The sequence below is a fragment of the Nannobrachium achirus genome, assembly GCF_963921795.1.
Source record: "Nannobrachium achirus genome assembly, chromosome: 3".
In the NCBI taxonomy this organism is placed as follows: Eukaryota; Metazoa; Chordata; class Actinopteri; order Myctophiformes; family Myctophidae; genus Nannobrachium; species Nannobrachium achirus.
This window is the reverse complement of record NC_137812.1, coordinates 49,922,509-49,934,990: the sequence shown is the minus strand read 5'-3', so window position 1 is coordinate 49,934,990 and position 12,482 is coordinate 49,922,509. Positions and strand designations below refer to the sequence as shown.

Below are 12,482 nucleotides of genomic sequence, written 5' to 3'. Positions count from 1 at the left end.
CTGTTAACTCAGATTGCCCTAATTTGAAAGATGGCAGGCCTAGACAACAAGCCCCTATTAAACTGTCACTTTGGTGAAAGACTGATTGCCCTCCTCTTGTCCCCTCAGACTTTATTGATGTGGTATTACTGTGCCGTTTGAAAAGGCTGCTGTACCATAAAACACCAAGCTAGACTGTCCCTTTGGTAATCTACACGGATTCCCTCTAAAGCTGGCCCCAGTTTACCCCATAGTTAAACTTAATCATTCTAACAACCAGTCACACCCAAAAGGATGCACCAATACTGCTGTCCAGTTTGAGTGATGTTTCACTTCCTGTGTCCTCTGGGAAAGCAACATAAACATGTTGTTCTGCTACGGTTAACTAATTTAGTTAATTTAGCTGTCTCAGTTAATAAAATTTCCCCGTTCATAGTCTTTTCCAACAGACATAAATTAGACTTGTTTTGTGAAAGATAGTTGATAACAAAACTGATGCTGGGGCACAATACAATGTACAGTACACAGTAAAAATCTGGAATGTTCACTTAAATCTGGGAGTGTAAAGAATTGACACTCACTCTCACTTTCTTCAGACCTCACCTTTTAAACATTGTATAGCAGCCTCAACTACAAACACACGAAACATTCCTGTTTCATACATCAATCAAAGTTCTCAAAGCCCTGCCATGTCTTCTTCCCTTACCCATCAGGCATTGCCACTAAGGATGGCACAGCGGAGAAGGACAAGGACTTCCGTGGGAAAGCCCAGAAGCAGGTCCAGTTCAACCCAGGCCAGACTACAGCCACGTGGAGGGTGAAGATCTACACTGACCAGGAGTTTGAGACCTCTGAGACCTTTGAAATCCAGCTGTCTGACCCAGTCATGTCTGTGCTGGAGTACCCTGACACCGCCACAGTGGAGATCGTGGACCCCGGAGATGGTAGGAATCATCAATCAATCAATCAATCAATCAATCAATCAATCAATCAATCAATATAAGGACACATGGCCTATCTATAGCAACATAAACATACAAATACAAACAAAGGCAGACATAATCCACATATTCATAAATCATAAATTCATATACAAGCTTACACGCCAATGGTTAGTCAGAATTAAACGAATCACACGCCCTGTGTTAATGGCGAAAGATCCACAGCTCTAACATTCTGACCTCTCTTAGTAGAAGAGTTTAATAATAGTGATGATACATCGATAAACTTTTGTGCTGCTCAGCTTAATGTTTTTATCTCCCCCAAACAGAGTCGACAGTGTTCATCCCTGAAGCGGAGTACAGGATTGAAGAAGACATCGGAGAGCTACTTGTGCCAGTTCGTCGCTCTGGAGACGTCAGCCAGGAGCTCATGGTGGTCTGCTTCACTCAGCAAGGTGAGAGAAGTTGTTAATTCATATCAATAAATTGTCTATGCTGGTAATAAATGATGTGGTTATGTGAATGCATGAAAGAAACAAATCCTCTCTTATGGGGGTCCCCAGCACAACATGGTTTCAAATGGGGTTCCGTGCCCAAATACCGGTACATATCAATTTGGGGGTCCTGGACATGAAAATGTTTGAGAATCACTGGCATACACACACAGTAATCCTAACGCTGTCATTTGATCACTGAAAATGTATCAGTTATGTCTTGACATGGCACCTGTCACCCAACTAAAATACCCAACAACATTGGTAACCTTATCATCCCATATTTACCCTCAGCCACGGCCACTGGCACCATCCCTAGCTCCGTGCTCTCCTACTCCGACTACATCACGCGGGCCGAGGACCACACCAGCGTGCTGCGCTTCGACAAGGGAGAGCGCGAGAAGCCCTGCCGGGTCATCATCATCGATGACTCACTGTACGAGGAAGAGGAGAGCTTCAACATCAGCCTCAGCATGCCCATGGGGGGCCAGGTGGGCGCCAGCTTCCCCAGCGCCAAGGTGACTATCCTGGCAGACAGTGACGATGGTGAGTAGAGTGCTTGAGGTGTGTTTGTATTATTACGATGGCACTGAAGGGTCCTGGCCATCTAGAACAGGGTTTGTCTGTCTCTATCTCTGTATCTCTGTCCCCACCAAGGTGCACCAATCACAGTTCAGCGAACCACAAGGCCTAGCTCCGTAGGCAACATTATTTTGTAAAGGTGTAAAATGGAGGTTTATAAACCAGCAAACAGATCCTTTTCTCAGTGCAACGATCTCCTTTATTCTTTAATGTTATCTCAGTATCATAAAGTATCACAGTATTCCAATCTAATACTCAGAAATTTAGTTGTTTATTGACAACAAAATAGCTTGTCAGTGCGAGTTCACCGAATGAACACAAACCTGTAGAAAGCCAAGGACAGCCATCCAATTAAATAAAGCAATAAAGCATATAAAGCATAGATATACTGTATAACCTGATCCTGTTGACCCAACCCAAAATGAGAGTTTCTACAGTAGGTTTGCATGGAACAGCACAGAGCCCTGTGCATGATCTCAATCCACAGTTGATTTAACATTAAATCTAGGGAGAGTGCAACTACACATACTGTGGTTACTGTTGTTTACAGTGGAAACAGGTGCGGGTGATCTTACAGTACCACTTTGATCTGAGCAGTGTCATTAATCTACAACAAGTACACTGATGGCGCCTGACCAAAGCCTTGCACTCAAAAAGGAAAAGGGACTCTTTCTCCCTGTATGCATCTTTTCCTTGAGGTTCTTTGAGGGTTTACTCTCTGTGTCTCCCATTTCTGAATGTTACACTCCTGTTTACTTTAACATCTCTGGAGACAAAGAGCCTAGCTTCATCATCTTACTCATAGCTGGTCTATGTATGTCTGCCTGTCTGCTTCTCTGTCTGTCTGTCTTTCTGTCTTTCTTTCTGCCTGCCTGCCTGCCTGCCTGCCTGCCTGCCTGCCTGCCTGCCTGCCTGCCTCCCTCCCTGTCTGTCTGTCTGTCTGTCTGTCTGTCTGTCTGTCTGTCTGTCTGTCTGTCTGTCTGTCTGTCTGTCTGTCTGTCTGTCTGTCTGTCTGTCTGTCTGTCAATCTGGATTTCTATTAGTCTGTTTGTCTTCCTGCCTACATCATATACTGTGCATGTGCTTACCTGTGTCTGTGTGTCTGCCTGTATTTACTCCTGCCTGTCTCTCTATGTGTGTCTATTTGTCTGTCTGCGTGCTTGTTAAAGTGTTAAAGACAACTAGAAACAAGTTAACGACAAACAGGTGCTGCGGCGGAGACTAGCAACTCAGCCTGATGCTATGTTATAGTATACTTTGCTATGCTATTCGCTGTCTGACAGATGAAATGACTTTAAACATGTTTTCGCTCCAGAGCCCCCCATCTTCATTGGCATTCATTCAGTGAAGCACAGGGGAAACAGAGGGCATCTTTTTGTCTGCAGGGGCCAAAAGGCAGGTGGTGGTAAGCGAGGGCCCATTGTGGAAGGATTTCAAATGACGGGCATGTTTTCACTCCAGCCCTCTGTTTGATGGAAGAGCTTATTTGTGTTAAGAGATATCTCAGTCGGGCTATAGTTTGAAGGTTCAAATTCAAGAGGAATGGCCTTCTTTTATTCTTCTTTTTTTACGTACGAAATAACAAAAAAGAAAATGAGCTTTTCAACTGAAAAAAGTGTTGTGACGTCCAAGTATAAATCAGGCCTGACTGCGGCTCCTTCCAGCCTGGTACCCTCCTACCCATCTCTCTCCTCCTCCTGTCTCTACTGTGTCTCTCCCACCATTCAATCAAGGCTCATTTCCCGGGCTCACTTGTTCCAATGACAGACGCGCTCCTAGAACAAGCATGCCTCCCAAGCAATTTGGAACTGGAGCACAATTGAACTTTATGTATAAATAATCAGCGTACATTCCCAGACATGCGGAGAGACAAGGGGACTAGGGGAGCCTCCTCAATGTAAACCTCTATTGAGACCCTGCTTCTTGGTGGGTCCTCAAGGAGTGACACCCTCCACCATAAAGCTGGATGGATGTGTGTGCGTGTGCGTGTGCGTGTGCGTGTGTGTGTGTGTGTGTGTGTGTGTGTGTGTGTGTGTGTGTGTGTGTGTGTGTGTGTAAAACCATCTGCCTGGCTGAGTAAACCTGTGGTTTGGACTCAGGCCAATATCAGGCCTCCATTGTTATTTGTCTGGCTCTTCCTCCCAGTGATCTTTAACGTTGCCATGTTGGCACTTCTTACCCCCCAGCTCACCCCTTCGTCACTAAGTAGTAAATAGTTAGGTGATGCATTGAGAGCATGCCAGATGTCCTCACTACAGCAGGGTACCATCCACCAACTTCTCAACTCTTAACAGTCCTGTTTCAAGGACAACTGATGCTACGTGTTACAGGCTGTTACCGACAATAAGCCACTCCCGACCTACTTGTTGATGCTGCTAATTATTTTTAGCCTATGTTGCTCATTTATATTTAACTCATTTGGTGCCTATCCCGAAGATTTCCGGGTGGTTATTTTCATGTCCGTGATGCCTATCCCGAAAATCACAGGTTTTGCCCTTTATTGCATAATCTTGCAGGTGAAAGTAGGCATTCTAATCTTCATTGAGAATGAAATTCGCTCATATCTTACTATTTTCGGATTCGCTGTGGCTCTGCAGAGTTGTGGCAAAATGGTCAAAAAAGGCTGGCACATATACCCACCCAAATTGGAAAAGATTCTGGCATGTTCTTGAGTCTTTGCTCGAAATTTGCTTTGGTCTAAACTAAAGCCTAGCCAAGACCAAATATTTGCGACAAGATGAAACCGTTTTAAGTTAACTTTATACGTTTCTAAGATAGACGATATACAGGTTCAAGCTCACAACACATTCATGACAGGTTGTGAGCTTGTAGATAGGCTATTCACGGCACACAACACAAGGAGCATAAATTAAGCATACAGCATTGTGAAGAAAAAGAGCATTGCTTTGAATTACCCCTACCCTTAGAGATGTTTGCTAGAATTGAGTACTTTGCAAGAACAAGAGGACTTTGCTTAGTAGCCTACTGGAGATGTTTGCTAGAGTTATTGCCTTTGCCTGTTGTAGAGACTTTTGCTAGAGGTAGTAGACTTTGCTACTATTACCGATCACTGTTAGCTCTAGAGTGCAGTGCTCGTCAATGAGCATCACTGAACATTTAAATCTGAATTAAATCTGCACCCTCTATCAGTTCATCTGTGATGAACATGGGCTTTATGGGGGGGTGAGGAGAGATGAATTGGAACAGTGGGTTTCAGGGATATGCATTCCTGCCTCTCAGGGACGTGCTGGCCATTGGGAAAAGCGGGACAACTCCCGAACGGCCGGTTCATTCCCGGCCGGTCCAGGCCGGCCATTAGGAAAAGAAATTAAATAAAATGTCTGCCTTCGTTCCATTTTGGGGGCTGGGCGGCCAACAAAGTAAATCGTCACTGTCGGGCAGAAACCTTGTATCTCCAAGTTTCAAATGTGTAAATTTTTTCGCAAAGCAAAGTCCTGCTTCATCATACAAGGCCGTCGCACAAAAGTAGTGAAAACAGCAGATCTACAAGCACACAACGCCTCGCGGCGTGAGGCGTTGTGTGCTTGTAGATTGGCTGTTTTCAATCAATGAGGGCCTCTCCAACTCTTTTTCCCGGGCTGAATCAGGGGCCCAGCACGTCCCTGCTGCCTCTTCCCCACTCTGTCTGTGTTTCCCCACCCCACCCCCCCCCTTCACCCCGCCTTCCTTATCACCTGCTACATCAGCAAGCGTAGAGAACATCCTTGCCCTCTGTGCATGTGCACAGACTGCGCACACATACACATAAACACACAGAGACACATCTTCCGTCTTCAGGTGTATCCTGAAGCCCTTGGCATTGAGTTCAGACAGAGCTGTCTGGCTTCAGAGTGGGGGGGAAGAGAGGTGGATGAGGGCAGGATAAAGAGGGATGACAGCTCTCTTCCTGTGTGGAGTTACAAATGACAGAGCTGACCCAGTCAGCCATGCCACTGTCTGTTTGTCCCTCAACCCATGTTTAAAACTGAAAAATTATTAGTATCATAACAGGCAGGCAGTGTGTTGTTATACTCAGACAATACACTGACAGATTTTCACATATTTACAAGAGACTTTCAAGGGGTACAACTTTAAGCTGTAATTATTAGACTCGGCAACATTATGATTGATGTAATTACAATTGACAACTTATGTTGTCTTGTGTTCCCAAATCTTTTTTGAGACACAGCAGTACTGAAGATGTGCCATTTAGATTAACTGACATAAAACCGATGACTCTGGCATCGGCCATTCCCATTTCCCCCAAGGTTATCCCGCTTCTCTATTCTCTCTTTCCCTATTCTGACTCGTCCTGTAACTGCAGATCATTTTCATCCTCTTTTGACACCTGTAATTGTGTGACGTGACAACGTAGTAGATTCTGATTGTGTCACCCCTCCATCTGCCCCACAGAGCCTTCATTGTACTTTGGGGAGCCTGAGTACACGGTGGATGAGAGTTCAGGCTATGTGGAAGTGAGAGTGTGGAGAACAGGAACAGACCTGTCCAAGACGGCTACCGTCACTGTCCGTTCCAGGAAGAATGAGCCAGTCTCTGCTGAAGGTAAGACCTGGTACACTTGGTGAATATTTACACACAGTTTTTGTATTATATTTTAAGTTCATGCTGTAAAATATGGTAACTTTTCACATTTTGTCTTAAACTCAGTAATCAGTGTTACTTGCTGATGGCGTTTTAAATGTGCTCAATAAATAAAGTTGGATTGGACTGGAGTCAACTCTGTCTCTGTGTCTCTCTGCCAGCTGGCCTGGACTATGTCGGCATCAGTCGTAACCTAGACTTCGCTCCGGGAGTGACCATGCAGACATTCAGGGTGACCATCCTGGATGACCTGGGCCAGCCAGAGCTGGAGGGCCCAGAGACCTTTGACCTGGTGCTGAGGATGCCCATGAACGCTGTGCTGGGAGAGCCCAGCAAAACCACCATCACCATCAACGATTCAGTCTCGGACCGTGAGTCTCGCACATAAACATGCAGGCACATAAACATGCAGGCACATAAACATGCAAACACACATTCTTTTTAATATTTACAGTAGGTTATACTGCCTATGGACATGAGCAAACACAATTACCATTGTGTTTGACTTTGTACTGTGGCAGCTTGGCTTATTTACGATTTTCCATTTTCCATGCAATGTGAGACAAACACAGGTTCCAAACAACAGCCAGTACAGTCAACAGTAGTTCCGCTCCTAAAGCCTGATTTACCCTTTTTTGGACGCTAGCGTCGCCCACCCAAAAGGGCAGGTCAACAAGCTCAAGTCACGGAACACGTCGCAGCGTGACGCGTTGTGAACTAAGGCTATGAACAAGGCTTATCTCTGTGTTCACAGTGCCTAAGATGCAGTTCAAGGAGGGCAGCTACAAGGTGGACGAGGCCGATGGGGAGGTCAAGGCCACGGTGTACCGCAGTGGTGACATCAGCCTGGGCTCTACAGTACGCTGCTACACCCGCCAGGGCTCTGCTCAGGTCATGATGGACTACGATGAGAGGCCCAACACCGACGCCTCAGTCATCACCTTCCTGCCAGGTCAGAACCAACATCATACTGCAGGGGTCTTCAGCATGGGGTCCGGGACCCCTAGGGGGTCCTCAGAGCTACTACAGGGGGGCCTCCAAATCTTTGTGTGATAGAAACTTTTTTTTCTCCTTTTTTATATTAACCACTTAAACCCTAGCATCCATATTTTGAGAACTTTAGCCAAAAATAGCAGATCTACAAGCTCACAATCGGCTATTTTCGGCAAAGAGCTTTGGTGTAGAGGGGAAGGTCATGTTTATTAAGTATTGACGGTTCAAGTGGTTAAATATCTTAAAATAAACAATAATTGACACAAATCCAAAATACACTGACGATTGTGCTGTCAAACGATTAAACTATATGGAAATCTATGAAAAGGTAGTGGGGGTCCCTGCTTCATCTCTCTCTCAACTAAGGGGTCCTTGGCCTGAAAACGTTGAAGACCCCTGTCATACTGTATCTGCATGTCATGTCTGTCTCTGCCTTCTCTCTCTCTCTGTATGTCTCGGTCACAACCTGTGTCTCTGTTTCTCTCTCTCACTCCCTGCATCTCCTCTCATCTCTTCCATCTCCAGGTGAGAGTGAGAAGCCCTGCGTTGTGAAGCTGGTGGACAACTCCATCCACGAGGAGGACGAGGAGCTCCGTCTGGTCCTGGGAACCCCCAAGAGCAAATCTCCCTACGGAGCTTCCATAGGAGAGCAGAAGGAGACGGTGGTCTCCATCACGGACGAGAAAGACAGTGCGTTGCATTTGTTTAGTATTTCAGTGAAGTATATTGTCGTTGTCGGGTGGAAACCTTGTATCTCCAAGTTTCAAATTAGTGCGTTCTTTCGCAAAGTAAAGCCCTGCTTCATCATACAAGGCTGTCGCACAAAAGTAGTGAAAACAGCAGATCTACAGTACAAGCACACAATGCCTCACGGTGGGAGGCGTTGTGTGCTTGTAGATCGGCTGTTTTCATTAGTTTAAATCATTTTTAAAATGATAAATGCAAAATGTATGGTTTTGGACATTGGACAGGTTTTCACCCGACAACGACGATATGAGTGTATAAAAACACACATATTTGCTGTTGAAATGATTGTACATAAAAACAGGGAAACCCAAACTACTGCACGTTTTGGTTGCTTTGAAAGTCTGAGGTGCTCAACACGTCCTTCCTCCGTCCTCAGAGCCCGTCATCCGCTTCTCGGAGATCAAGTACAGCGTGCGCGAGCCCCAGGTGAAGGGAGACGTGGCCATCGTGAAGATTCCTATCCTGCGCAACGGAGACACGTCCAAGGTCTCTGTGGTCAGAGTTCACACCAAGGACGGATCTGCCACCTCGGGAGAGGACTACAACCCCCTGTCAGAGGGTAAGGGACCGAACCTATTGAACACCCTTTACATCTGAGTGTTGGTTAAAATAATATTGAACCAATGGAAAGTAGTAAAAAGTGCTTGGGACAAAACCTCCTAACTCCACACTTTCTGCCAAACCAGTTAACTCCACCCGATTGGCCCTCTCTTTTTTTCATAAATATATGCTATTGAACACCCTTTACGTCTGTGTGTTGTTTAAAATAATATTGAACCAATGAAAAGTTGTAAAAAGCCCTTCGGTCAAAACCTCCTAACTCTACTTGAGCTCATTTTCCCGAAAAAGAACATTTTGGAGTTAGGATGTTTCGGCCCAACAGCAGAGATATATAGGTTAATCTTTATTTGTATTGCCACTTTCCTACAATGTCGCTCAAAGTGTTGTGCAAGCAACACAATCACAGATACACATGCTAGGAAAAAACGACATTGTAGTTGAAAGACAACTCTGAACAATGGCTGCACGAGGCTGCAAATGGTACTGTACTTTAACAATGACATCCAAACATGATGAGCTGCGATGACAAGTGAATGGACCTGCAAAATGTGTTCTTTAACAGGCACAGTCAATATGAATAATGTGTTTATGATGGAGGTTGACTCTATTGTGTGTGTGTGTGTGTGTGTGTGTGCGCGCGCGTGTGCGTGTGTACGTGTGTTTGTGCCTGCGTTTGTGTGTGTGTGTGTGTGTGTGTGTGTGTGTGTGTGTGTGTGTGTGTGTAAAGATGTGGAGTTCAAGGCGGGCGAAAAAGAACATTTTGTGGAAATTGAGATCCTGTATGACGGTCAAAGGGAGATGAGGGAGGCTTTTATCGTCCACATGAAACCTGATGAGAACATGGTGGCTGAGATACAGGTGAGGCACGCGCACGCACGCACGCACACACACACACACACACACACACACACACACACACACACACACACACACACACACACACACACACACACACACACACACGATGCAAAACATCACAAGAAGCCCTCAGCTGTGCCATGGGGCAGTAGGGGCACTCACACTCTTTTACAGTACTGCCGCGTACCTTGGCACGTGAGCATGCGTCCTGTGTCAGTGTGTTTAAAATAGAGGGGCAGCAGCTGCCGCTGCTGTCAGCACGGCACAGTCACACAGACCCTTATAAAAAGCTTGTCCCTCGTGGAGAGAGGGATGCTGGGAGGAATGTGCGCCGGAGCCAAACAGTAGACTTGACCTATAAACACAGCTATGTGCATTCTACGCTGTCACTGCACTCTGCAAGGGGCTGCCACCTTTCACCTGATAGGAAAATGTTTGTACTGTTAAACAGTCATTATTAGCTAATAGCTACGACCCAAGCAGCTAGTGTATTTACAGTAAGACACTGCCGGTCGGTTTGCTGGTCTGTATGTGCTGCCATGATACAAACTCACACGTGCAACCTCCTCTAGGCAAGCCAAACACTAGTCACAGCTTGTCACAAAAACAACAGATTACACACACACACACACGCACACAGACTGACCCTCTTATAGACGGCCTGCAGAGCCACGCCATAAAAAGTACAGAACAAGTTTCAAAGAATGAATGAATAGATGGATGGACTGATGGGAGAATGAATGAGTGGATGGATGTACAGTGCAGTCTCTTAGTAAGCCTTGGTGAATGCTAACTCCCTGCAGATGAACAAGGCCATGGTGTACATAGAGGAGATGGACAGCGTGGCTGACGTCACCTTCCCCGCCGTGCCCCAGGTGGTCTCGCTGCTTATGTACGACGACACGGCACGTGCCAAAGAAAACCCCCACCCCGCCACCGGCTACCCCGTTGTGTGTGTGACGGTAAGTAGGGCCGTGCCCATCTGATGAGCGTCTGTAGCGAGGACAAACTGATCAAGTACACGTGAAGGTCATTAAGCACTCACACAGTGTAACAAGACACTCTGTAAAATACTTTACAAATGGATACCTCAACACAGAGGATTTGACAACAAGCAATGTTTCATGTTTGTTGCGACCGTATGTCGCAGTTAACTATGAAAACCGGCACATCTTGTCCACGTATCCTTGTATCTCTGTAGGTCACGCCTGACACTGTGGTTCCCCTGACTCATCACTGTGACATCACAGGTCTATGGGTTTGCTGTGATGTCAGGGGAACCACTCTTAACAGAATGGGTTTGCCACTCTGACATCACACTCTGGCTTCACTGTAATGGCACACTAACAGAATCCCTTTTATGCCCATATATGGAGTTCCCTGATGTCCTCAAGGAGTAGTTCACCCCCAAAATGATCCGGGGGTAATGTCTTAGGAATGTAACAAAAAACAAAAAATATTATTGAACTCTACTCTCCCTGGCATTTTGAGGGTGAGCTATTCCTTTAAGCCCATATCTAACAGGACTTCATATGGGAATGCCCATATATGAGGCCACATTGGCCACAACCTCAGTAACAGAATCCATAATGGCCAAGACAGATGGCCAAGACAGCCCATATCTGTGTGGCTGGTTCTACAGACAGGGATCTCCATGTATGGGCATAAAAGGGTATGATGTCAGATGTCATAGACATCATAGGACTTTCACATAACGAATAACTGAGTAAAGGTGGTTGCACACTGCTGCGTTTTTCGGGCCGAATATCGGAGTGAATTTCGGAGCACGCAAATAAAAAATCAACCTCACGTTATGTCAGTCACGTTTGCACACTGCCGCCCGTTTCGCGCACCACTCGGTCCCTTGCTCTCTCTATCTCTCTCTCTCTCCTTGCCCTGAAAAACGCATTTCGCAACGAAAAACACAGCAGTGTGCAACCACCTTAAGCATGTTTGGGCGCTCACAGCATATCTCCATATACAGTACATGAATCTCCATATATGGGTACCAGGGGTTTCCATATATTGGTAACTGGTCCGATATACATCACTGGCCAGATGGCAAAGAATTGGCGCGACCTCGCCTGTTCCATGTCGCCCTTCTAGTTCTAACCCTTACACTCTTCGACACACAGGCCTGTAACCCCAAGTACCACGACTTCGACAAGACCGGCTCCATCTGCTCGGCGGAGAACATCAACGACACCCTGACCCAGTACCGCTGGCTGGTCAGCGCCCCCACCGGCTCGGACGGAGTCACCAGCCCCATGAGGGAGGTGGACACCAACACCTTCTTCACCAACACCAAGTCCATCACCCTGGACTCCATCTACTTCCAGGCCGGCTCCAGGGTCCAGTGTGCTGCCAGGGCCTTCAACATCAACGGAGACGCAGGCCTGGAGCTCTCCAGCCCCATCGCTGTTGTCAGCAAGGAGGAGGGTGAGTGCTGTAGAAAAGAGGAGGATGGGATCGTGGAGGAGATTACATGTGGGGATCGCAGTAGGCGTGTGGTTTCAATGTAAATCCCCAGGACCAACAAGACAACACTCAAGTGTATGGGGGAAAATGGCATAATGACTAAACTGGGAGAAAAGGGGGGAGATTGGCAATACATATTTAAATAAAAACAATGAGTGCTCTTAATAAATGAACTCTTAATGGGATAGTTGAGGTTCTTAGATTTGGGTATCCCACAGTTCTTGTCAAGTAGCTGTTTTTAAATTGG

General features: G+C 46.2%; 1 protein-coding gene across 1 annotated transcript in view; it reads left to right on the top strand.

Annotated features, from left to right (window-relative positions):
* frem3 (Fras1 related extracellular matrix 3) overlaps positions 1-12,482 on the top strand; it is a gene marked incomplete at both ends in the record, with an annotated part of 44,463 nt that overhangs the window by 23,845 nt on the left and 8,136 nt on the right. Inside the window, 11 exon segments of the mRNA XM_080721826.1 lie at positions 693-923; positions 1,250-1,375; positions 1,709-1,960; positions 6,410-6,559; positions 6,760-6,969; positions 7,353-7,550; positions 8,117-8,281; positions 8,715-8,897; positions 9,627-9,757; positions 10,561-10,719; positions 11,893-12,196. Coding sequence (XP_080577952.1) covers positions 693-923; positions 1,250-1,375; positions 1,709-1,960; positions 6,410-6,559; positions 6,760-6,969; positions 7,353-7,550; positions 8,117-8,281; positions 8,715-8,897; positions 9,627-9,757; positions 10,561-10,719; positions 11,893-12,196 — 2,109 coding nt within the window.